We start from the raw sequence: 22,596 nt of genomic DNA, 5'->3' as shown, positions 1-22,596 counted from the left end.
CATGAACATCCCCGACGGCATCCCCACCAAGTTGGACGCCGAGGAGACCGACAACGTCCGGCTCTTCCGCGACGCCACCCCCTCCGTCGCGTTCATCACCAACAAGCAGCTCATCCAGTCGAGGTATTCGCTCGACGCGACGGAGGTGCCCGTCGGCGCCGGGACCGGGTTCGTGTGGGACGACAAGGGGCACGTGGTGACCAACTTCCACGTGGTGAAGGGGGCGAACCAGCTCGCGGTGACGTTCCAGGGGGACTCGAAGACGTACGAGGCGAAGCTCTTGGGGTACGACGAGGACAAGGACGTGGCGGTGCTCAAGGTGGATAAACCCGACACGAGGCCGATTCCGCTCGGCAAGAGCTCCACGCTGCTGGTGGGGCAGAAGGTGTTCGCCATCGGGAACCCGTTCGGGCTGGACCACACCCTGACCACCGGCATCGTCAGCGGCCTGGGGCGCGAGCTTCCCAGCGGTAACACGGGGCGGCCCATCCTCGGCGTCATACAGACGGATGCGGCAATCAACCCTGGCAACTCGGGGGGACCGCTGCTGGACAGCCGCGGGCGGCTCATCGGGGTCAACACCGCGATATACTCCCCCTCGGGCGCGTCCGCCGGGGTCGGGTTCGCGCTCCCGGTGGACAACGTCAAGGGCATCGTCGAGCAGATCATACAGTTTGGCCGAGTCACCCGGCCGGTGCTCGGGCTGGTGCTCGCGCCGGACGGGGCGCTGCAGCAGCTCATAGGCGAGAACGGGAGGAACGCGGGGGTGCTGGTGCTGGGGGTCCCGGAGGGTGGACCCGCGGCGAGGGCCGGGATCGTCGGGACGATCAGGGACACGCTGCGAGGGGACATCACCCTGGGCGACATCATCGTTCGCTTCAACGAAACGGAGGTGAAGAACAGCTCCGACTTGTACAGGGCGCTGGACATGGCGCAGGTTGGCCAGGACGTGAAGCTGACGGTGCGGAGAGGGGGCGCCGTGGTCACCGTGGACGTGAAGCTGGGGGAGAAGGTGACGAAATTCGACGCTTGACGCGTTTGGATCGCGTCGGAGGCTGCCTCGGCAGCGTCTACTGCTGGCCACTCGAAAAAGTGCAAACGTAACCGTCGCCTCGCTTTATCGATTCGCTTTCCATCTGCCAGTCTGCAAATCCTGGCGTGTTCGGGACTCTTCGATCGAAACCCTCGAGGCGCCGCAGATCGATCGGCGCTCGCGACTCCCTTTTGCGCGATGGGCGACGGCAAGTACAGGCTCGTGACGGACCCGTCCGAGGGTCCGAAGCTGTTCCAGATCGACACCCGCGTCACCAGCCGCGGCGAGACCGCGGTGCTCCTCACCGGGATCGACTGCGCCGAGCGCGTGGTGTGCCACGAGGCCGTCTCCTTCGATCTGGCCGAGGGCGAGTTCGTCTTTAGGCTCGGCGCGGGCAACGCCGCCGCCGTCCTGGACCAGCTGCTCCAGCAGGGCGCGCTGAAGATCAACCGCGTGTTCGACATGGGCGGAGGGCGCCCCGGACCCGTGTGCGTGCTCACCCCGGGGGGATCGCCGCAACCACCCTTCGGCGCGAAATCGCCCTCTCCGATTCCCGACGACGCCGGAGCCTCCGACGGGGGATTCTTCGGGCTCCAGCGCGCCGCGCCGGGGGGCCAGGGACCGCCCACGCCCCAGGGCCCCGGCGGTGCCCCAAACGCGGGCGCCGGCCTCCTCGCCATGCTCCAGGGCGGCGGCGGAGGCGCCGGATCGCCGCTTCCCCTCGGCACCCCGAATGGCGTGTCCCCGTCGCCGACCGCCCCGCCGCCCCACTCGACGACCCCGACCCCGCCGAGGCACATGATGCCCAGGACCACGCGCGGCAGCGCCGGCGGCGGGCCCCGAGGGCGGGGCGGCGTCGGCGAGGTCGGACCCGAGGACGCGCTCTTCGACGCGACCGGCGGTAGGTCATCCTCATCCGCGGCGCAAAACGATCATCATCGATCGACGGGGACGACGACGGGGAAGCCCCCGAGGTCCCCGCTCGTGGCCAACGGCCGTTCGTCCCCATCCGCAGGGGCGGCCACCAGCGCGCTCGTCGGCGGCGGCGGCGGCGGCGCGGACCTCCTCGGCATCCTCGACGGTGCGAGACGATCGCCGGGGCCGACGTCGAGGCCCGGCCCGCCGGGGACTGACGCCGCGGGCGCGGGCGCCCCGACGAGCGAAGACCTCCTCGCGATGCTCGGCGGCGGGGGGGCGAGGAGAGGCGCGGGTTCGGGAGGGGTCGGGTCGGGTGGTTCGGGTGCGGGGTCGTCCCCCGCGCCGGCTGGCGCGTTGAGCGCGGCGGAGCTGGAGGCGAGGATGGCAGGAGCCGCAGGCGCCGCGACGCCGCCGGTCGGTTCGTCCCAAAGCGGCGGCGGCGGCGGCGGCGGGGGGGGGGGTTCGGTGGACCTGATGAGCATGCTGGGACGCGCAGCTTCCAGGGGTGCCGAAGGTGCCGAGGGTGCCGACTCCAACGGCGGCTTGAACGTCTCCGCGATTGACCTGTCCGGTGCCGACGGCGGACTCGGCTTTGACGTCGACGACGACCTCGGCGAGCTCCTCGGCGGTGGCTCGTCCACCGCGGCCAAGAACAAGCCCCCACCCGAGAACGCCCCGGCCGGCGGCGGCGGCGACTGGCCCGTGAGCGACGGCCTGACCCACCGGGAGGAGGAGAGGAGGGCGCAGGCGGACGGGGAGGAGGCTGAGCTCGCGAGGCGAGTGGCAGACGCGGTGAAGAACGGATCGGACCGGCTCTTCGAAAAGCCGAATGGTAAGAAGAGCGCGTTCGAGCCGGGGGCCATGGCGACGGAACCGCTCCCGGAGGATAACGTCGGGCGGCAGCTGCTCAAGAAGCAGGGGTGGGAGCCCCTCGTGGATCCCGTCACCGGCGCCGTCGTCGAGGAGGCTCCGGTGCCCATTCCGGGCACCCTTCCGGGTCGCGCCGGTCTCGGCGCCTACGACAGGGAGACCGCCAGGCTCCAAGCTGCCGCGGCGGCCTCTTCGGCTGACGACGGCGTCGACGAGCTCGTCGATCGCCAGTCCAAGCTGCTGGCCATGATGGGCATCGGCGAACGGAAGGATGGCGTCAAGTCGAGCATCGGGAAGCGGCGCGAGGGGTCGTCGTCCACCAAGGCGTCGTCCGCGGCGGGCGAGGACTCGGGGGACGAGTCGTGGGCCGAGGACGAGAAGCCGAGGGAGCGAACGAAGGTGGAGCACTCCTACTCGCACGCGGAACTCAAGAAGCTCAACGTGAACTGCGACGCGGTGCCGGCCGGCGTGGACGTGAGCGTGTTCGAGGAGGCGGACAGGCGGAAGGTTGAAAAAGAAAAGGCGGAGGCGGCGGAGAAGAAGAAGCGCGAAAAGGCTGAGAAGGACGCGGCCGAGAAGGAGAGGAAGGAGAAGGCCAAGGCGGAGAGAGAGGAGCGGGAAAAGGCTGAGAAGGAGAGGAAGGAGTCGGCGCGGGAGAGGGTCGCCAGGTCAAAGTCCACGGACCAGCTCGACGACGCTCCCGCGCTCGGCGGCGCCCTCGGCCTCGGGTTCCTCGGCATCAACAGCAGCTCCAACTCCCTCGCGTCCCAGGAGGATGCCGCCAAGAAGGACGACGCGAAGGAGGGCGAGAAGAAGGGCATGACCGTGCGCGAACTCGCCGCGGCGCTGATGGCGGAGCTTCGCGGACTCGAAGATCGCGTCGAGGTGCTCGGCGAGGAGGAGGGTCCGATGGTGGCGCTCAAGCTTGGCGCCGCGCTGGAGGCTGTCAGGCAGGAGCCCTTCAAGTCGATCTGACGACGACACGACGCGCGATTCGTTGTGCGAAAGTAGCGTTACAAGAAAAGAGAACGTACGTGTCCAAAGAGTCCGACGACCCGACGGTTTCACGCGAGCCGCCTGTTACCGACGTCGACGGCCACCGTGTCGACGAAGGCGACCCTGTCGTCGTCGATGACGTCCATGTCCGGCGCCAGCAGCTGCACGTACCGATCGAAGTAGATGAGCTGCTTGAACAGGATCCCGAACGCCCTCGGCAGCTTCACCCTGTTCTCCTCGGCGCACGTCACCAGATCCGTCGCCAGCCGAGTCACCTGCGCCTGGTCCACGCTCACCGCCGCCGCCTCCCCCTGAACCACCACCGTGGGCTCGATGGCGTCCAGGGCCTCGTATATGGCCCGCAAGTCGGCCGCAAACTTTGCCTTGTCCACGGTACCCTCCGTCGCGCCCATGGTTTCCAGCGCTAACGCCATGCGATCGTAGTCCCTCGCCGCCGTGGCTTGGAAAAACGCCTGGATGGCTCCAAAGATCTCCGCGGGGATCCGCCCCACGATGCCAAAGTCGATGAAACCCACCTTCCCGTCCTCGCACACGATGAGGTTACCCGCGTGCACGTCCGCGTGGAAGCTCTCGCACGCCAGCACCGATCCGAACCAGACGTTGAGCGCGTTCACCAGCGTCGCCTCCGGGTCTCCTCGGCTCACGCCCTTGATGGCGTCTAAATCCGTGAGCGCCACGCCCTTGAAGTACTCCATCGTCATGACCCTCTCGCCGCTGAACTGGGCGTAGACGTAGGGCGCCTTGGCTATGGAGTTTAAGTCCGCGTCGTCGAGGTACCGGCGGAACGCGTCGATGTTTCGAGCCTCCTTCTTGAAGTCCACCTCCTCCAGCATGGACGCGCGGATGTCGCCCACGATGTCCACCAGCGAGGTCCTTGACAGCTCGGGGTTGAGAAACTGCAACACCTTGGACACCACCAGCACGAAGCTCAGATCCGCTTTCAGCGTGTCCTCCACGTCCGGTTTCAGCACCTTGACGACCACCTCCTTGTTTCCCGCCCTGAGCACGGCCCTGTGCACCTGCGCGACGGACGCGGACGCGATGGGCTCGGCGTCAAACGAGGCAAAGACGTCGTCGATGGAACGAACGCCGAGGTCCTTCTCCACGGTTCGCTTGATGACGGCGAAGTCGGTGGGATCGGTGGCGTCCAGACACTTCTGGAACTCCGCGACGTACTCCGGTGGGAACACCGAGGGCGCGGACGCCACGAACTGCCCGATCTTCACGTACGTCGCCCCGAGGGACTCGAAGGTTTGGCGGAGGAGCTTCGGAGGCGAGATGCCGAGGTCGGGAGCGCTGAGGTCGAGGCTCTGCGCGTTGCGAATCGCGAGCCTCGCGAGGGACTGCGCCGCGCTGATGGTGCGGGGTACCGCGGCGGGTCCAGCCCCGAGGGCGATCTCGGTGATCTCTTCCACCAGCTTCTGCGCCTCCGGCAGGCGACGCATGGCTTCCTCGGGGTCGAAGTTCTGCGGGCCACCGGGTCCGCCGCTGGGCATCGATCGGGACTGCGCCGCGGAGACGACGCGGTTCACCCCGGTTCGAACATGCCGCCGGGGACGGGGCGTGGGTAACCCCCTGGCCACGAAGGCGTGAGCCGCGGCGAGGCCGGACATGTCCCTCCCGCGCGTCTCCACTTGTGAGGTGCCGTGACGTCATCTTGCTTCATACCAGACCGCGACGAGAAACTCCGAAACCAACTGAAGATGACACTGCTTCGTTTTTTCTCCCCGCGGCCCCGCCCGCCTGCGTCAGTGCCTCTGGGCGCGCGGGGCGAGGACGGCGCGCGGGGTTTCGCGATGGTGGACCTCGACCCAGAAGTATCGAGCGGATACACGTGCCTGAATGAGCTCGAGAACCCCGGAGCAGGCGCCACCGCCCTCGGAGTGTTCTCGATCCTGTTCTCGACTTGCGTCGGAATTCCGCAGGCGTACAAGATCTGGCGCCTGAAGAGCAGCCGCGGCGTCAGCTTTCTCACCCTCGGTCTGGGCAACATCGGAAGCTTCCTGTACGTGCTGAACCTAGTCATCCTGCACTACAACCAGATCACCCTCTCGCTGTCTCGGGACTTCACCTTCTGGGTGAGCGCGCAGCGGAGCCTCACCTTCGTGTGGGTCGAATTGTTCAACGCGCTGAGCATGCTCTGCATCTACCCCATCGCGTCGCTGTACGTGGTGGACGAGCCGTGCCCGGTGAAGATACCGAGCCTGGGCATCAACACCGTGTATAGCATGAGGGACGCGGTGTACTACGGCTTCCTGGTGCAGGTGGGCGTGGTCTTCGTGGCGTGGCTTCCCGCGGTGTTTGTCTTCTCCGTCGACGGTCGATGCGAACCGCTCGCGCTGTACGGCAACTTCGTGGGCTTCCTCGTCGGGCTCATCATCGTGGTCAAGTTCCTGCCCCAGCTGCGGGAGAGCTGGTACGCGCGCGGGTCCTACTCCCTCAGTTACCTGACGTACGGCGTGGACGCAGCCGCGGGCATCGTCGCGTGGGCGCAGAAGGTTTTCGTCACCAACGAGCGCGTCAGCAGCTGGCTCCCCCCGCTCTTTCTCCACGCGCTGGAGATTTTCGTGCTCTGCCTCAACTTTTACCACGACAGGGCGGGGCATCAGGACATGTCCCGGAGGCACGGCCCAGGGCACGACGCGCACCGGAGACGAGCCAGCGGGGACGAACGGGACGACGACCCGGAGGCGAGGTACCACCACCCGGGCCGGGGCACCGCGGCGCCGCTGGGGTACGTGGACGACGGGGGATACGGCGCCGGGAGGGGCACCGGCGGGGGGGGGAGGGACTGGGACACGCAGAGGCTGCTGCGGCCGCTGTCCCCGAGCGGGATGCGGCGGCAGAGGTCGTTCACGGACTTTCTCTGAATCTTAAAGTAGTCTGTATATCGTAGTCTCGGCGATGACTTTCGACGCCGTCGCCGGTTTCCCGGAAACTCGCAGAGATGTCCGTGCGGTGACCACGCGGCCCGTGTCGTCATCTCGCGCTTCGCTTCGCCCGTGGTGAGCTCGGGTCCTCCCGGCGTCCGAGGCGACTTTGTATTTCATCGTGCTACTTTTCCTAGGCGTTTCTGCAGGCTTATCGGCGTGCTAGGACTGCAACCCGGGCACCCTGTACGATCCGAACCGGTGCGATCGTGCACCCTTGCCTCCCACGTGAATGGCTCCCCGTCCTCCTTGCAACCCGCCGAGCACCTCCACGACATCTTCTTTTCTGACCCGGGCGTCACGTCCTTCATGGCCAATGTCGGCTCTGCCCACTCCTCGATCAGCTTCCGTCCGTGTTCACCGTTATCCTGGCACCACTGCAGTAGGTTGTGTTGATCCGTCGGCGATTTACCTGCACAGCCCGGGCACCCTGTGCGAAGTGAACCGGTGCGATTGTTCGGTGATGCCTCCCACGTGATCGCCTCCCCGTCCTCCGTGCATCCCGCCAAGCACCTCCACGACAGCTTCTTCGTTGACCCGGGCGTCACGTCCTTCATGGCCAATGTCGGCTCTGCCCACTCCTCGATCAGCTTCCGGCCGTGTTCACCGTTATCCTGGCACCACTGCAGTAGGTTGTTTTGATCCGTCGGCGATTTTCTTGCGCAGCCCGGGCACCCTCGAGGACGTTCTGAATTGGTGCGATGGCCCACCGTTGCCTCCCACGTGAACGCCTCCCCGTCCTTCGTGCATCCCGCCGAGCACCTCCACAGCCCCTTGTACACTCTATTGCCTCTCGTCACCTCCTCCACCGTCCTATCAGGATCGTACCACTCCTCCAGCAGCTTATCGCCGTACTCGCCGTTCTCGTCGCACCATTCCCCGAGGGTCATGCCATAGCGTGCCCTCAGAGGAGCACACCTCCTGGAGCCCCGTCCACTGAACGACGACGATGGACCCGGTCCTCTACTCGGTGCGCGCGCGCCCGACCGCGCCCCCGGCCGAGTCGAGGGCGCGGGTGCCACGCGACTCACCGACATGACCGCCATCGCGCAGACCCAGATGAGCTCGTCGGTAGCGAGTCGCGTGCTCGTGGCGGAGTGACGCGACGGGGCGCAGATCTGGCTAAACTCGACAACGACAGGTGCCGCCAACTCCCCAGCCCGCCCCATAATTTATCATTCCGTGACGCGCCCCCCCGGACACCCGGGTCGGGGCGAGGTGTTCCCGCCGTCGACGCGGCGATTCACCCTCGCGCGGACCTTCGGAAGACATGTTCGCGACCCTGGAGCCCGAGGACTCGTGGTAAGTCGGCCACGACATCCTGCCCCCCCCGTCCCCCCCCCTGTCCCCGGTTCCCCCTCGGGCGTTTCACTCGGGTGCCGACCAGTCCCCCCCCACCGCGACCCCCACGATGCGCAGGGAGGCGGAGGTGTTCGGACCGAACGGGAAGGAGCGATGGCTCGAGGAGGCACGGATGAAGGCGCTCGGGGTCGGCGTCTCCCGCGTCGACCTCGACGCGACGGACCCCGGCACCCCCGGCGCCCTCGCCGAACGCGATCCCAACGCCGACGGGGAGTTTATCATCCCCTGGTACGATCCCAGGTTCGAGGCCATGTACGGCCACGGCGCCAACCGCAACCCCTCCATCGACCGCGCCCTCCAGCGCAGACTCCGTGCCCCCACCGTCCACGCCCTGCGCCACGGGGGCAAAGAAGCGTACACCCCCGCCGCAATGGACGCGAGGATCGCGGGCGTTGCCGCGAGATGCAGATCGACCCCGGGCGCCACGGGCCGAGCGCTGGACGATCGCGACGCCGCGCTGGCCCGGAGGGAGGCGCGACGCGCCAAACGCGAGCATCGGGTCGCGCGCGAGTGCGACAGGCGACACGCGTACGCGTTGGGGGACCCGGCGCTCGTCGCCGCGGCTCTCCTCGATGAATACGACGAGCTCGATGACTCAATCGCTTCGCCGGAACATTCGTCGGACGCCTTCGAGACATCGGACGAGAAGGAGTCGGTCGTCTCCTTCGTCGCCGCGCGCAAACCCCGCGCGGATCGCTACCCGGCGAGCGCGAAGCGCACCGACGCGGTGTGGTCCGCGACGTCACCGAGGGAAAAGGACGACGCGAGGGTCGCGTCGCCCCGGGACGGTTTGCGAGAGTTGTACGGCGTGAACTACTTCGCGATGTTGGCGCTGGAGGAGGCGTGCCGGCGGTGCGCGCCGCCGTTGCGGTACCAGGACCCGGCGCTGACGATGAACGCGGAGCAGGCGAGGCGGTACAGGGAGGAGCACCCCGAGCAGTTCACGGCGATGTTACCGGGGGACGAGGAACCTTCGGCGGTGGCGGCGGCGGGGGCGGACCTCGGACGACCGCGGCTGGGGTCGAAAGGGGTCGAAGGGGCCGCGCTCGAGCGGCGACCGAGCGCGTCGTCGTCGCCCCGCGGGTCCATCAGGGAGCGGCGCCCGGGGGTGCCGAGGGTGCCGAGGGTGCCGACTCCGACGGGGACGGGGACGGGGACGAGCAGCCGCGTCGGTCGATCAGGCGCGGGCTCCCGATCGGGTGCCGGGGCGACGTCGACGGGAAGTTCGCGGGGCGGCGCGGGGGTCGCCGCGAGCGCGGGCTCCCGACTGAGCACCGGGACGACGTCCAAGGGGAGATCGCGGGAGTCGCGCGCGTCGTCGTCCCATCGCGGGGGATCGGAGACCGCCGCGAGACCCGCTGACCCGCCGACCCCCCCGCCGCCGCCGCCGCCGGGGTTGACCTACCGAGCGGCGCGACTCCTGGAACTCATGTGGGACCCCGACGGCTGCCCCGGCGGGCTCCCGTTCTCCCTCGCCAACGCGGACAAGCTGGCGAGGCAGAACAAACCGGAGGGCGTGGAGCGCATACGGGCGTGGTGCAGGCTGATTGGCATAGACGCGGAGGGGAAACCAAACGGCCATCACCTGTGTCGGCTGCTTCGCGCCGAGTACCGGCGGGCGCTGGAGGCGCTGGAGGCGCACGCGCCGGGCATCACGGAGATGGCGCGCGACGCGGAGGAGGCGGAGGCGAACGAGCACAATCGGGGTCGGGGCGGGACGGAGAGGCGGAGCGCCAACGACGGTCGGAGGGGGTGGGCCGCGCAGCTGTGCGCGTCAAAGTCGAAGAAGAAGACGACGATGGCAAAAGGTTGAGCAAAAGTAACACTTAACCCTTAGCTCGCTCGCTAGTAGTCTAGTCATCACGGGTTATCAGCTGGTAGTCATCACGGGCCAGTTCACGGCTCGTTCGTCGCGCCTTCCTACCCCCCCCCGGCGACGGCTGCTTTGGCCTCGCGAGCCTTGGCTCGTTTCCGCGCCTTCGCTCCGAGCTTGTGTTTGTGCCCCCGGTTCACCCGGCGCTCCTCCTGCTGCAGCTTCCGTTGTCGCTGGAGCCACGTGAGCGCGGGTTTGGGTTGGTCGGCGTCCTCGGCCTCGGGAGCGGATCCGCCGGCGACCCCGAGCCTCTCCTTCGTCTCCTTCGTCTCCTTCGTCTCCTTCGTTTCCCTCTTGTCCTTCTTGTCCTTCTTGTCCTTCTTGTCCCTCTTCTGCTTCTTGGAGGGATTCTCGTCGCGCGCCGCGGGGTCGCCTCCCGATTCGCCGTCGCCGTCTCCCACTTCGCCGTCGCCGTCCCCGCCCTCGTTGTCCGCCCCGGCGTCCGCACCGGGTTCCGCGTCCGGGTCCCATCCGTCGGGGTGCCTGAAGTGGCAATCGCTCCGTCGGCAGTCGACGCCGAAGCTGCACATCGCCACCGGCCTCTTGTTCGGGTTGGACCCCGTGGCGTGCGTGATGACCGCGTGCTTACCGTCCATGTAGTTCCTCGGGTGCTCGTTGTACTCCCTGACGCATCGCCTCGCCTCGGTCTTGTTGCTGAACGTCATGAAGCCGTACCCTTTGCACTCCCCGGTGTCGCGATCCTTGGCGACGCGCGCGCGGACGATGCGGCCGCACTTCTCGAACTGCGCGCGGAGTCGGGCCTCGTCGCAGGTCCGCGGCAGGTACCGGACGTACACCTCGCACGGATCAACCTCCGTCATGTCAGGGTGGCAACGGGGGGTGGAGGGCGGCGGCGCACGCACAAATGTCGGCGGTTCCGATACGCAAACCTTTACACAACAGTGTCTCGACTGTAACAGGAGTCTAGCAGTCTAGAGCGAGCCCGCGTCAGAGCAGGATCCGGTACTTCTCCGCCCTCGGCACCTGATCGAGCACCACCCTCCCGTCGTAGGACACCGACGCCAGCGTCCACGGGTCGTCCCCGCGCCCCCACGCCGCCTGGTACACCGTGTCCGCGTGGCTCCCCCGGAACGACGCCGCCGCGCACAGCTGTGTCCCGCCGATTGAACCGCCGATGGAACCAACCGAACCCCCGTCGCCTCCCCCGCCGCCGTCCGTCCTCCACAGCCGAACGACGCCGTCCCCGCCGCTCGACGCGAGGAGACGGTCGGGGTACTCCGGGTTGTGCGCCACGCACCACGCCCAGTGCGCGTGACCGTCCATCGCGGCTCCCCGCTCCCCCGTCGGTTTCGCAAAGTTTCGAGCGTCCCACATCTTCACCAACCCGTCGTCCCCGCACGTCGCCAGCCGCGTACCCGCCGCGCCCGGGTCGTAGTCCACGGATCTAACCTGCAGCGCGTGCGCGTTCGCGATGGTCTGCGACGGCGGGTGATCCAGCCCCGCGCGCGCGTCGTGCACGTGGACGTCCGGGCCGCGACAGGCGATCGCGAGCACGTCGGGCGCGTCGGGATGAAAGGACGCACAGCTGGGCGAGGGGACGAACGAGCCGGGGGGTAGGACGCCGCGCGTGTTGGGTTTCGGGTCTGGGCCACCCTCGGCGTCGACGCGGACGATGGCGAGGAAGGAGTCGGCGACGACGGCGAGCACGGCGGGGTCCGCGGCGGACCATCGCACGCACCGCGGTCCATCGGACGCGTCGGCGTCGTCGGAGAGATCGGATGATCGGATGGTCCCGACGCGCGCGAGGTCGCCGCGGGTCGGGTCCCCGCGGGGGTCGAGGGAGGGTGGGAGGCGCCAGATGGCGACGCCGCCGCGTGATGTGCCGTCGAACGCGGTGGCGAGGACGTCGCGAACGCCGCCCGAACCCCCGTCGGAGCACCGCGCGTCCATGGACCAGATCTCCCCGTCCGGGTGCGTCAACACCGCGGCGCACCTCGCGACGTCGCGGTCGCGGTCGTGGCTCACGATGTGAATCGCGTTACCCCCGCGGATGGTCTGCGTACCCGCGGCGAACATCGTGGCGTCGCCGCCCCCCACGGCGACGAGAGATCGCGCCGGCGCGTCGCAGTCGTAGGTCGCCATGGTGGCGCCACCCGCCGCGGCACCCGACTGTGGCCCGGGGTATCTTCTGCCCCAGCGTTTCGTTTTTGGGACTTGAAGTGTTGGAATAATCGATGGGTTGGGCTCAGAACTCGGCCGGGCTCGGGATGTTCGGGTCGCCGCGATCCCCCGCGGCGCCGTGGTACGGCTACTCGCACGACCTGGATGCCGACGAGCCGTCACCCCGGGCGTCTCGCTCCCACACTCACTCCCCCGCCGGGGATCCCACCCTGGAGCTCGAGATTGCCACGTCGTTCAACACGGTCCTCAACAAGATGAGAAGGCTCGAGGCTGACCTCGGGCGTCCGCTCAGGAGCCCCAAGCACAGCCCGGGGAAGTCCCAGTCCCCAACCTCCGACGCCAGGATGAAGCGGATGGAGAAGATGGAGAGGAGGCTGACGTGGGTCCTGGAGAACGGCGCGGCCCAGCCAGGAGTAGTAGGAGGTGGCGCGTCCGAGTCGGATCCCGCCGAACCCGCGGCGTCCCCCGCGCGACCCCCGGCCGGAGACGAGCCCATGCCGGAGGCGTCCCGGACCCTCGCCAGGCGCGAGCTCGAGCGCCTCACGACGGAGAGGGACGAGGCCCTCGCGGCGCTCGCGGCGGAGCGAGCCGCGCGGGAGAGATCCGAGCGCGCGGACGCGTACGCGAGGTTGCTCGCCGAGAATCGGCGTCTGGCGAACGAAAACGCCGAACTTCGCGCCGCGATGATGGACTTCATGAACTTCGCGCGGAACGCGACCGGGGCGTCACCCGCGGCGCAGCGAAGGGAGGAGGAGGATGCGCACGAGATGAGGCGGCTGCAGGACGAGCTCGACGCGTCGACGGCCCGAGCGAACCGAAGGCCCGGGCAAACGTCGGTGTCGGATGCTTCGGGTGCAATAGAGGAGTGCAATAGGGGAGTGCCACATGAAGCTTTGGTTTCTTTGAAAACCTATTGGAAACCTGTGCAAAACCTAATGGATGCTTTGGATCCTTCGAGGACGATGACGACGACGACGATGGACGGGGTCCCGGCGTCGCCGTCGAGGGTCGGGGACGACGTCCAAGCGGAGCCCAAACGGATCGTCGCGGGGTGACGAGGGAAGAATACCCGAGGCAACCGCCGGGGGTTCGGTTCGGTTCGTCGTCGCGCGGGTTCGTTCGGGGGTTTAGGGGTCGTCGTCGGAACCAAAGGGTTCTCTTGCTTTTCATAATCAAGGTATCGAGTCTACTCTACGTCTGTCTACCGTCAGACGCTAGCTATACGATTAGATGTGGATTAGACGGCGTCGCGCCTCGCGTCTTGTTACGCCGAGGCGTTCAGAAGAGTCCGCCGGGGGAGTCGTCCAGCAGATCGGAGATCATGCCGAGGTGCATGAAGTCGTCCTCGACCCCCGGCGACTGCATGTGGGACTGGTGCCAGCCCGGGGGCGCGCCCATCTTCGCGTTCGGCGGGGTTTGCATCCCGGGCGGGGGCGGGCCCGCGGGAACCGGCGGGGGCATGCCGGGCGGCGGCGGCGGAGCCTGACTCCCAACCGGGGGTGCACCCGGCGGGGGCGGCGGGGGCATCCCCGGCGGGGGCCCGCGGCTCGCCCACGACGAGGACGGCGCGAGGCCGGGGCTCGACCCCGGCGGCGATCCGCCATCCTGCCCGGAGATCCCCGACTGCGATCGCTCCAGCCGGGTCGTGCCCGGAGGTGGCGGGCCGCGCGGTGGGGGCGGGCCGGGGGGAGGGGGCGGGGCGCCGGCGCCGTCCGCAGCCGCGATGGGACGCGGGCCGGGGGGCAGCGGGGGCGCCGCGCGCGACGCGCCGGGGGGCGGGGGACCGGGCGGCGGGGGAGGTCCCGCCGCCGCCGCCGCCGACCCCGCCTTGGCGGCGATCCCGGCGACGACCACCCCGTTCGGCGCCTTGGCGGCATCCTCCCCGCCGCGCGCGGGGGACTGCGGCGGCGTGCCCACGGCGACACCACCCGCGGACGGACCGCCAACCTCGAGCTGCGCCAGCGCGCGCGCCAGCTGTGTCCTGAGCCGCGCGTTCTCGGACTCGAGCGTCAACGTATGCGCCCGCAACCCCGCGGCTTCCACCGCGCTCAACGGCCCGTCGCCCTGCATCGTCCTCGCAACCTCCGGGGACCTCGCGGCGCCTCCCTCGGTGGGTGCGGCCGCGCGTCCGCCGTTCGCGGTACCGCCCGGGCCGTCGCCGCCGCCCGTGCGAGGCGACGGGAGCTGCTTCTTGGGCGACGGCTGCGGCGCCTCCTTGGACGCCGCCGACGACTTTTTCCCTTTTTTCGGATCCTCGAAGCCATCCGCGCCCGGGCGCTGGGGCGTTCCCGGGAGCGAGTCGAGGCCCGCGGGTGACGACCCGGCGGACGCGAGCGGCCTCGGGGTCGGGATGTTCTTCTTCGCCGCGCCACTCAGCCCGGGTGAGTCGTAGGCGCCGAAGGAGGACGCGCTTTGGTGCTTGGGCGGTGAGACGTTGGTCGGGGTGACGGCCTCCTCCGAATCCGTCTCGTTGGATCCCGGCGCGGAGACCATCTCGGAGTCGTCGGCGGAGGAGGACTCCAACTCGGCCTCCTTCGCCGCGCGCTCCGCCGCCTCCCTCTCGGCGTCGATTCTGGCCTGCTCCGCCGCCCTCGCCGCCGCCTCCGCCGCCTTGACGGCTGCGGCCGCGGCTGCCGCGGCAGCTTGCTCAGCCTGCTCGCGAGCCTCCGCCTCGGCGATGAGCGCCAGCTCAGCCTCCCGTCGCCGCCTCTCCTCCGCGCGCTTCGCCTCCTCCGCGGCCCTCACGGCCGCCTTGGCGGCCTCCTCCTCCGCCAGCCGCGCCGCCGCCTCGGCCTCCTCCGCCTCCTTCTTCTCCTTCTTGCGCTGCTTCTGTTTCGCCTTTTTGCTCTTCTTGGCGCCGTCAATCTCCGCCGCGACTCGTTCCGCTTCTTCCTCCTCGGCGATGAGCGCCTCCTGCATCTTGATCGCCTGAGCCTCCGCGAACGCCACCTCGATCTTGACGGTGAACAGGTGCGACAGCGCGTACATCTCGACGGTCCTGCGGCCGAGGTCCGCGAGCCTTCGCTCGTCGCGTTCGACGGCGTCGTCGCCGAATTCCGCGTTTGCGTCGTTTGTCGAATCGTTCGCATCCGGGTCGAGGAGGTCGGGGTTGGCCGCTCGCTCCAGGACGGATAACAGGTCGTCCGTCGCGATGGAGCACTTGTTCTGCGATGAAGAGAGCCAGACGCTCCTGCCCTTTACGAACTGCTTGCACGCGTCCTCGGCGGATGAAGACCCGATGTCCAGCGCTTGGCACCCGCAGCACAGCGCATCCATGACGAGCGTGGACGTAACCTCCTTCTCGTTGAAGAACCGCTTGACGATCCCCTTGAGGAGGACGTCAGCCTTCTCCGACGCCAGGAGCGCCTGCGCCTTGCCCTGGGCAGTCCCGAGGAACTCTCGCATGTCCGCCCACCGCGTCTCGTCCTCCTGAAACTTGGCGAGTTGGTCCCTGCGCTCCTCCAGAAACCTGCGGCAGATGCCCTCCACGTTGGTCAGGTACACGCGGACGAGCTCGCGCCTGTACTGGGGCTCGAGGCAGCGAAAGGGCCTCGCCGGTTTCTCGTGGATCACCTGCACCTGGGCCTTGATCACCAGGGTGTCCGCCACGGTGAACCCGTCGAGAACCTTGCTGAGCTCCATGAACTTCTTCCATCCCCAGTCGTGCTCCTTCTTGCAGAACCTGTGCAGCGTGTCGCTGTACTTGGACTTCTTCGGGTCCTTGTTCACGACGGCGATGGTGAACTGCGCGAAGTGGCTCCAGCCTGTGGATCGCGCGTGGGGAGGGGTTTAAAACGTCAGCGGGACGGCGCGGGGGGAGCTCGAGCGGCGCCGGGGGATGATTGGATTGGTGGGAGAAGATTTCGCCTTAGGGCTGGGTGCGGATCGGAGGACGCACCGGGCAGGAGCTTGTCGTAGTCTGCGACGCAGAGGAAGAGCGACAGGTGGTTGTGAACGTCGCATCCCTGAGGATACACCAGAATGTACCTGATGTGCGGGTCGAAGGGGATCAGGGTCAGTCGCGGCGTCCGCGGGAGCGCCGCTCCGGAACGGGACCGGAGCGAAAACACGCGGGGCGGATTGCTCCCCAAGCGGCGGTGTGTGCGGGTGTCGAGGGCTTGGTCGTTAGGCGCACCATTTGTAGCTCCCAACCTCGAACACGTTGCTTCGAAGCTCGCGCTTGGAGATCTCGGAGAAGTTCTCAATCTTCCAGGTGAACTTGCCGTACAGATCCGTCGGCTGGAGGCCTGTCGATGGGGACGCGGGCGGGGGAGAACGGCGTCAGCGGGCGGACCGGGATTCTTCGTTGCGATGTTAGAGAAGAGTCGAGCACGTCCCACGAAAACGAGGGTTTGGGACTCGTGCACAGCGCCCCGGTTGCGCCCTTAGCGGGACGCAGGGTGAAAAAAGCCGACATGCGATGGGTGCCGGGCGCGGGGCATGCACAGCGGCTCGAGGATGGATATCGCGTCGGGGTTGGCGCGTACCGGTCGCGTCCTCATCGCTCCAGGCATCGCCGCCGCCTTCGCCCGCGTCGAGCGGCCCGCGGCGCGCCCTCCACTCCGAATCCGCAGGGCTGTCGGGCGTGACGCTCAGCACCCCGTCCGCCCCGGAGGAGCCATTGGCGGAGGCCTTGCTGGAGCTGCCGCCGCCCGCGCCGCCTCCGCCGCCGGTGGCACCCCTGGATAGGGTACCACCCCCGCTCGACATCTTGGTCCCGCTTCGGTCCGAACCGAGGTCGCTTCGACCTTCGGGCTACGGCTACCGGACCCACTGCACTGTGCTTTCGACGGCGCTCGCGCGACTCGTCTGAGTTGTCACCGTTGTGGGTGGGGACCACGGCATCTGCCTGCGCGATCGTCGTGAATTGTTCCGATCATTTCAAGTCACCCTAACACAATGCGCGTGCGTCACGCGCGCGTGTTTAGCGTTAACCAAAAAATCGAATCGATTTTTGCCCCTTCTTCTCGCCCCGCGCGGACCCTCGCCAACGCCACACCCGAGCGAGGGGGACCGCACCGCCCGGAGATCGACCCTCCGCGCGTCCGCTTCCGCGCCTTCCAGGTAGCAGGAACCTTCATCGCACCCGCGCACGATGGCGTTCCGCAACGCCGTCTCGCGCGTCGGCGCCAGGGCGCTCGCCGAGGCGGGACGTAGGGTAATCGGGCTCTCCGCCGAGGCCAACCCGTCCACGGCCGTCGCAAGAACGTTCGCGTCGAGCGCCGCGCCGCGCTCCGCCAGGAACTACGTCGAGGACGAGATGTACGACAGGATGCGCCAGGAGATCCCGCTGGGCAACCGCGTTCCGAGCCCCGGTCCGGACGCGTGGATCGCGCCCAACGCCGTGCTCATCGGCGACACGGACCTCGCCGTGTCCGTGTCCGTGTGGCACGGGGCTGTTCTCAAAGGGGACCTGGGCGCGGTCAGGATCGGGGCGTTCACCAACGTCGGAGAGAAAGTCGTCATCGACTCCGCGGGGTACGTATCCGCGCCTTTGATTTCCGAACCCTGGCCGGGCACGCCCGCGGGCGCGGCTCGGATCCCGCCGTGATCCCCGGATTTTTTCTCACGTCCACAACCCACGGTCGAACCCTCGCCCGTCGCGCGGTTCACCCCACGGTTCGCCCGTGAAACAATCCATCGCAATCGTTCCGCTCGACTCACCTCGCTCCCGTTCCCCTCTCATCTCACCAGGGGAGCTTCGCGCATCGGTCAGTACGTCACCATCGGCGCCAACAGCTCCATCTCCTCCGCCATCGTCGAGGATAACGTCGTCATCGGAGCCAGGTCCGTGCTCGAACCCGGTGCGTACGTCGAGGAGAATGCGGCGATTGAGGCTGGAACTCGGGTGGAGGCGGGGGCGCTCATCCCGAGCGGACAGCTGTGGGGGGGTAACCCGGCGAGGTACGTGAGGGACCTGGACGGTCACGAGATTGCCGAGATACGAAGCGTCGCGGAGCAGACGTACGGAGCGAGCCAGGATCACGCGGCGCAGTCCACGCCGTGGGGGATGGCGTATGTGGAGACAGAGGCGCTTCGCAAGGCGCTCGCCAAGTGAGCGAATTCGTCGACTACGATTGTACAATGTCCTCCGCGGGGTAGCTACGGCGGAGGACCCTTATGTTTTGATTTAATGATGACACAGTGTAAGGCACCTCGGAACAGGGTCACGCCGGCGGCTCGTTCTCAACCTCGGGGGCGAGCATCTTCACGTGAGTCCCGAACCAGTGAGGCTCAAACCTCGAATCATTTTCGTGGTGCCCATACAGCACGCTGACGATGTCTTCGTCTTGATGGTTCGTCAGGAACACATCCACCCCTTTCAGCGCAATTGCTGCCGCCTCTTGAACCTTGGTCTTGATCCCTCCGGTAACGTCGCCGTTGTCTGCGAGAGACACAGTCGCGTCGGTTGTTCCCACCGCAGACTCGACCACCCGTTCGTCCGTCGCGTCACTGAACTTCCAAAGAGGATTAGCCTGTTGCCACTCTCTCTGCCACTCACTCTTCTCTACCAAGTATAGATATCCACAAGGACCAAACGCCCGCGTCGCGATCCATGAACCGTCGGGGTTGACCTGAATCTCGCGAAGCAGCGCCGGGGGCGGCGTCTTACCATCCGGGCACAAATCACAGGGTCCGTTTTTGTGAAGCGGTTTGGCTGTGAAGATACCCTCGACGTCGGAGACAAACACGACGCGCTTGGGCTTGAACTCCTCCGTGAGACACTCCACCAGCGTATCTCCCGATAAAATCGCGCAACCCTGCTCGGCATCATTGACCACGTCGCCGTGAAGCACCGGGATCTTTCCTTCCATCAACGCGGCCCGCACCTCATCAAATCCACCTCTGGATAGGTTGCGGTTCAGCTTCTTGCCGACGGTGAAGAACTTGCCGTATGGAGATATCGGGGCGGGTTTCACCCATGCTCGACTCCCCGCTGTGTGTGAAGTTAGCTCATCACACACCAGCCTGCAGAGCTTCCGAACGGATGCCTGGGTCTTATCAACGCCCTCCCTGAGCACGGGATCTCCGTCCATGTCCCCGCCATCCGCCACGCCGTATTGCTTCGCCTGCGGGTGGCCGAAGGATCCAGCGCCGTGCACCACGATAACCCTGAGCGGTGATTCTTTCGCAAATTCTATCGCCAGTTCTGATATTTCTGTCCGCACCACCTCCGCGATCGAAGCGCAGCAAGCTCCGAGGGCTTCGTCGTTTAGCGTGTCGGGCTCTCCATCTTTGACTGTGATGGCCGCACCACCGAACTTTACGATGACGTCCACCGATCCGTCGGCCGGAGGGGCTCCACGCGTAACCCAACGGACCGGCGCCTGTTTCCTAGCCACTATTCGCTTTCGCTTTTCTCCTTTCGTCCGCATGGCCCTCTCCGCGCCACCCACTCTGCGGTTCAGATCGATAGACTTAACACTCGAGTTTTCTCGGCTGGATAAGATGCCACAGCCGTGACTGGCCACAACGATATGAGCGCGGCCACCTGCGCGAGAGTCACCGCCTCCATCGCCGGGTCGGCGCACCCGCGCGCCCCGAGGGCTACGACACGATCGCCAATCGCGGTCCGGGCCGGGGAGCGACGCCGCCGCGTGGGGTCCATCGCGCGCGCCACGCTCGGTGCCGATCGGTCCCCCATCCACCCCATCGTCCATCGCTCCGTCGGGTTCGCCGTCGCGACCGCCGCCGCCGCCGCGCTCACCGCGCTCGCCCCATCGATCGCGCTCGCCGAGAGCGAGTTCTACGTCGAGGACATCCCCCAGGGCCTCAACTCCGCGGACGCCAGGACGGCGCCAAACCTCAAGACGCTCACGAAAGGGGCGAACGGCAAGGAGATTGAAAAGTGCGCGACGAAGTGCATAGCGACGTGCACGCGGGGCGGTTCGGGAGCGCCGGGTTTGGGTCCGCTGAGCGTGCGCAAGGCACCGGTGGTTTTCAAGGAGGGGTTCAGGTCCAGGCAGTACTGCCTGAGCGAGTGTACGGAGATCTGCAGCATCACCGTGAGGGACTCGAAGAAGTAACGGCCGGGCCGGCGGTCCGGTGGCGTGGCGGAACAGTTGTAATGGCATTGTCTCTAGACTCCTAGATATTCCACCCACTGGCTAGCTACTAGGTCCTGGTCCGCTATTGCTTGAGCCTGGTGAAGTTCACCACCATGGCCACGTACGCTGCTATCCTAAGCCCGACCTGCATGAGCGCCAGCGCGAGTAAACACTGTCCCACGCTGAGGTCGTCCATCTCCAACGCTGTTATGACGTCCTCCCCTCTAACTGGACACCCCGTCCCGTACCTGGCGTGGTTACCGTTCGGATCGCACTGAAAGGTCCGGCCGCTGAACTCGTTGACTACCATCGCGGTGAACCCGAACCTGGCCTGCGAGCACCAGCTCAGCCAGCGTATGAACACCGGCATGTTGCTGAAGGTCACGTAGAATCCGCCCAAAATCATCAGCATGAGAATCACCATCGGCGCCACGATGAGGGACACCTGGACATCCGGAATGGCGCACGACAACGCCAAACCCAGCGACTGCGCCACCAGTATGCACAGCGCGAAGGCTGTTATGAAGACGAAGTACGCCTCCGCCGTTCGCTTCAGACCCACGCACCAGTACGTCACCGTCGCGTACAGGCACGGCATGACCAGCGTGTTGACGGTGTCCGAAGCAGTCTTGGCTATGAAAAACGGCAGCGGATGGTACATCCCCTTGGCGTTCTCCCTGATCATCAGCTGCCTCTCCTTGGCGAACGTGTTGACGCACGCGAACACCACCGCGTTGGACTGAGCGATGATGCAGAAGAACAGGATGGAGAAACGTTCCATCACGAAGGCGTCCGTGTCATCCGGCATCTGCCACCAAAACATCGCCGTCAGTATCGCCATCACCAACATCTGCGAGGCGTTGATGGCGGTGAGGTTCTGACCCCTGCGAGATTTGTCCTCGCGCACGGTGAGAACCCTGAGCTGGCGCCACACGGACGCGCCCTCATCGTCGTCGTCGTCCCTTTTTCCCGCGGCGCCGTCCGTCCCGGGCGCGTCCGAGTCGCCGACGACGAAGACTCGTTTTTCCTTTTGCGTTTTTGCGTTTTTCCATCCCTCCGGTAGCTTCCGGGTATCCTCCCCCAGGGACTCGTCCGCGGCGATGACGTCCATGAGCCAGTCCGCGGGGTTCGTCCTCGGCGGCAGCGTCAGCCCCAAACCGAGGCTTTCCAGGTGTCCCACGCAACCGTCGGGGGCTCCGTCGTACAACGCGTGTCCCTTGGACATGAGCACCAGGTGATCGAAAGAGTCGAATACGGTCGTCCTCGGCTGGTGTATGGCCGCCACGACCGTCTGGCCGCGCGACGCGAGCGTCCTCAGCGTCCGCATCAGCGACAGCGCCGCCGCGGCGTCGAGCCCGCTCGTCGGCTCGTCCATCAGGAGGAGCGCCGGCCGCGTGACGAGCTCGACGCCGACGGCGAGTCGCTTTCGCTCGCCGCCGCTGACCCCGCGCCTCGCGGCTCCACCGACGAGCTGGTCGCGGACGTGAGCGAGGCCGAGCTCGTTGAGGATGGCGTCGCACGCCTCCGTCCGCTCGGCGTCGGAGCAGCGCCGGGGCATGCGAAGGTCCGCCGCGAACTTTACCGTCTCGAACGCGGTGAGCGCGGGGAGCATCATGTCGTCCTGAAACACGATGCCCACCAGCCTCTTACGAACCTGGGTCCGCTCGCCGTTGACCAGGAGGTTTCCGGACACGTGCGACTGGTCGACGAACCCGGCGATGACGGTAAGGAGGCTGGTCTTGCCGCTGCCGCTGGGTCCCATCAGCGCCGAGACCGTGCCGGGGAGGAAGGACGTGGTGCAGCCGTGGATGACTCGCTTCGGGGCGCGATTGCCCTTGGCGTCTCGCACGATGGGCGCGTACCGCAGGTCCACCAGGTCGACGCGGACCCGCCTGAGGGGTGCGAGGGCCGTCGCGGCATCCTCTAGCGACGCGGTCGACGCCGACGGCCGCATCGTCGGCGCACCGGAAGAGTGGGCACGAGAGCGACTTTGTGAACGAAACGAACACGTGGCCGATCGGGTTTCGTTGGAACGTTTTGAGTTTGACGTTAAACCAGCAACAGTCGCATACGTGACAGTTGGAAAAACGAGCTCGATTCAGCACACGTGAGCAGTCAGGCAGTTGACCGCGGTCAGCGGGAGCCTCAGATGCCATCAGAGCCACAGGATTTCAAGTTGGTTGGATTTTCGTCGTTGACGGCCAGCTGAAGTTGCGCTCACACGCGGTTCGACCGCATCGTAGTCGAAACAACTCGTCCATGGATTCCACGCGCGTCGCGATCGTCATCGCGGTGCTCGCCGCCGCGGTCGTCGCCGTCACCGCGGCCAACACCACCGCGGCGCCGGTCGCCATCGGCGAAATCACGCTGGGCGACGTCATCGCCCAGCTGGAGAAGGCGGAG

At 67.1% G+C, this 22,596-nt stretch overlaps 14 protein-coding genes across 14 annotated transcripts; 6 read left to right on the top strand and 8 right to left on the bottom strand.

Annotated features, from left to right (window-relative positions):
• Position 1: 1 nt before the first annotated feature.
• MICPUN_85395 (predicted protein) lies at positions 2-1,033 on the top strand (the record flags this gene model as incomplete). The annotated part of the gene is made up of 1 exon (XM_002508722.1): positions 2-1,033. The coding sequence occupies one exon, from the start codon at positions 2-4 to the stop codon at positions 1,031-1,033; it is 1,032 nt and encodes a 343-aa protein (XP_002508768.1).
• Positions 1,034-1,231: 198 nt separating this feature from the next.
• MICPUN_61941 (predicted protein) lies at positions 1,232-3,796 on the top strand (the record flags this gene model as incomplete). Its single annotated transcript, XM_002508721.1, has 1 exon — positions 1,232-3,796. One exon carries the CDS (start codon positions 1,232-1,234, stop codon positions 3,794-3,796), a length of 2,565 nt encoding a protein of 854 aa, XP_002508767.1.
• A 140-nt stretch (positions 3,797-3,936) lies between these two features.
• MICPUN_67124 (predicted protein) lies at positions 3,937-5,124 on the bottom strand (the record flags this gene model as incomplete). Its single annotated transcript, XM_002508451.1, has 1 exon — positions 3,937-5,124. A coding segment is annotated over one exon (1,188 nt), but the record flags the coding sequence as incomplete, so codon positions are not given.
• A 475-nt stretch (positions 5,125-5,599) lies between these two features.
• Positions 5,600-6,732, top strand: MICPUN_109030 (predicted protein). Its single transcript, XM_002508720.1, has one exon. The coding sequence runs from the start codon at positions 5,635-5,637 to the stop codon at positions 6,706-6,708; it is 1,074 nt and encodes a 357-aa protein (XP_002508766.1). The 5' UTR covers positions 5,600-5,634; the 3' UTR covers positions 6,709-6,732.
• A 152-nt stretch (positions 6,733-6,884) lies between these two features.
• On the bottom strand, positions 6,885-7,814 carry MICPUN_61938 (predicted protein; the record flags this gene model as incomplete). The annotated part of the gene is made up of 1 exon (XM_002508450.1): positions 6,885-7,814. One exon carries the CDS (start codon positions 7,812-7,814, stop codon positions 6,885-6,887), a length of 930 nt encoding a protein of 309 aa, XP_002508496.1.
• Positions 7,815-8,864: 1,050 nt separating this feature from the next.
• Positions 8,865-10,023, top strand: MICPUN_109029 (predicted protein). Its single transcript, XM_002508719.1, has one exon. The coding sequence runs from the start codon at positions 8,954-8,956 to the stop codon at positions 9,941-9,943; it is 990 nt and encodes a 329-aa protein (XP_002508765.1). The 5' UTR covers positions 8,865-8,953; the 3' UTR covers positions 9,944-10,023.
• Positions 10,024-10,050: 27 nt separating this feature from the next.
• On the bottom strand, positions 10,051-10,824 carry MICPUN_61936 (predicted protein; the record flags this gene model as incomplete). Its single annotated transcript, XM_002508449.1, has 1 exon — positions 10,051-10,824. The coding sequence occupies one exon, from the start codon at positions 10,822-10,824 to the stop codon at positions 10,051-10,053; it is 774 nt and encodes a 257-aa protein (XP_002508495.1).
• A 127-nt stretch (positions 10,825-10,951) lies between these two features.
• Positions 10,952-12,106, bottom strand: MICPUN_61935 (predicted protein; the record flags this gene model as incomplete). Its single annotated transcript, XM_002508448.1, has 1 exon — positions 10,952-12,106. The coding sequence occupies one exon, from the start codon at positions 12,104-12,106 to the stop codon at positions 10,952-10,954; it is 1,155 nt and encodes a 384-aa protein (XP_002508494.1).
• A 130-nt stretch (positions 12,107-12,236) lies between these two features.
• Positions 12,237-13,338, bottom strand: MICPUN_109028 (predicted protein). The gene has a single exon (XM_002508447.1). It carries the CDS (start codon positions 12,840-12,842, stop codon positions 12,330-12,332), a length of 513 nt encoding a protein of 170 aa, XP_002508493.1. The 5' UTR covers positions 12,843-13,338; the 3' UTR covers positions 12,237-12,329.
• A 1,684-nt stretch (positions 13,339-15,022) lies between these two features.
• MICPUN_69054 (predicted protein) lies at positions 15,023-16,393 on the bottom strand (the record flags this gene model as incomplete). Its single annotated transcript, XM_002508446.1, has 3 exons — positions 15,023-15,909; positions 16,044-16,132; positions 16,281-16,393. Coding segments are annotated over 3 exons (1,089 nt in total), but the record flags the coding sequence as incomplete, so codon positions are not given.
• Positions 16,394-17,405: 1,012 nt separating this feature from the next.
• Positions 17,406-18,203, top strand: MICPUN_85539 (predicted protein; the record flags this gene model as incomplete). Its single annotated transcript, XM_002508718.1, has 2 exons — positions 17,406-17,623; positions 17,840-18,203. The coding sequence occupies 2 exons, from the start codon at positions 17,406-17,408 to the stop codon at positions 18,201-18,203; spliced, it is 582 nt and encodes a 193-aa protein (XP_002508764.1).
• Positions 18,204-18,795: 592 nt separating this feature from the next.
• On the bottom strand, positions 18,796-19,419 carry MICPUN_76277 (predicted protein; the record flags this gene model as incomplete). Its single annotated transcript, XM_002508445.1, has 1 exon — positions 18,796-19,419. A coding segment is annotated over one exon (624 nt), but the record flags the coding sequence as incomplete, so codon positions are not given.
• A 204-nt stretch (positions 19,420-19,623) lies between these two features.
• On the top strand, positions 19,624-20,172 carry MICPUN_61930 (predicted protein; the record flags this gene model as incomplete). The annotated part of the gene is made up of 1 exon (XM_002508717.1): positions 19,624-20,172. One exon carries the CDS (start codon positions 19,624-19,626, stop codon positions 20,170-20,172), a length of 549 nt encoding a protein of 182 aa, XP_002508763.1.
• Positions 20,173-20,275: 103 nt separating this feature from the next.
• MICPUN_85720 (ATP-binding cassette superfamily) lies at positions 20,276-22,147 on the bottom strand (the record flags this gene model as incomplete). The annotated part of the gene is made up of 1 exon (XM_002508444.1): positions 20,276-22,147. The coding sequence occupies one exon, from the start codon at positions 22,145-22,147 to the stop codon at positions 20,276-20,278; it is 1,872 nt and encodes a 623-aa protein (XP_002508490.1).
• Between the last annotated feature and the right edge of the window lie 449 nt (positions 22,148-22,596).

The sequence above is a fragment of the Micromonas commoda genome, chromosome 10 (assembly GCF_000090985.2).
Source record: "Micromonas commoda chromosome 10, complete sequence".
Lineage (NCBI taxonomy): Eukaryota > Viridiplantae > Chlorophyta > Mamiellophyceae > Mamiellales > Mamiellaceae > Micromonas > Micromonas commoda.
This window is presented reverse-complemented; position numbering and strand designations above follow the sequence as displayed.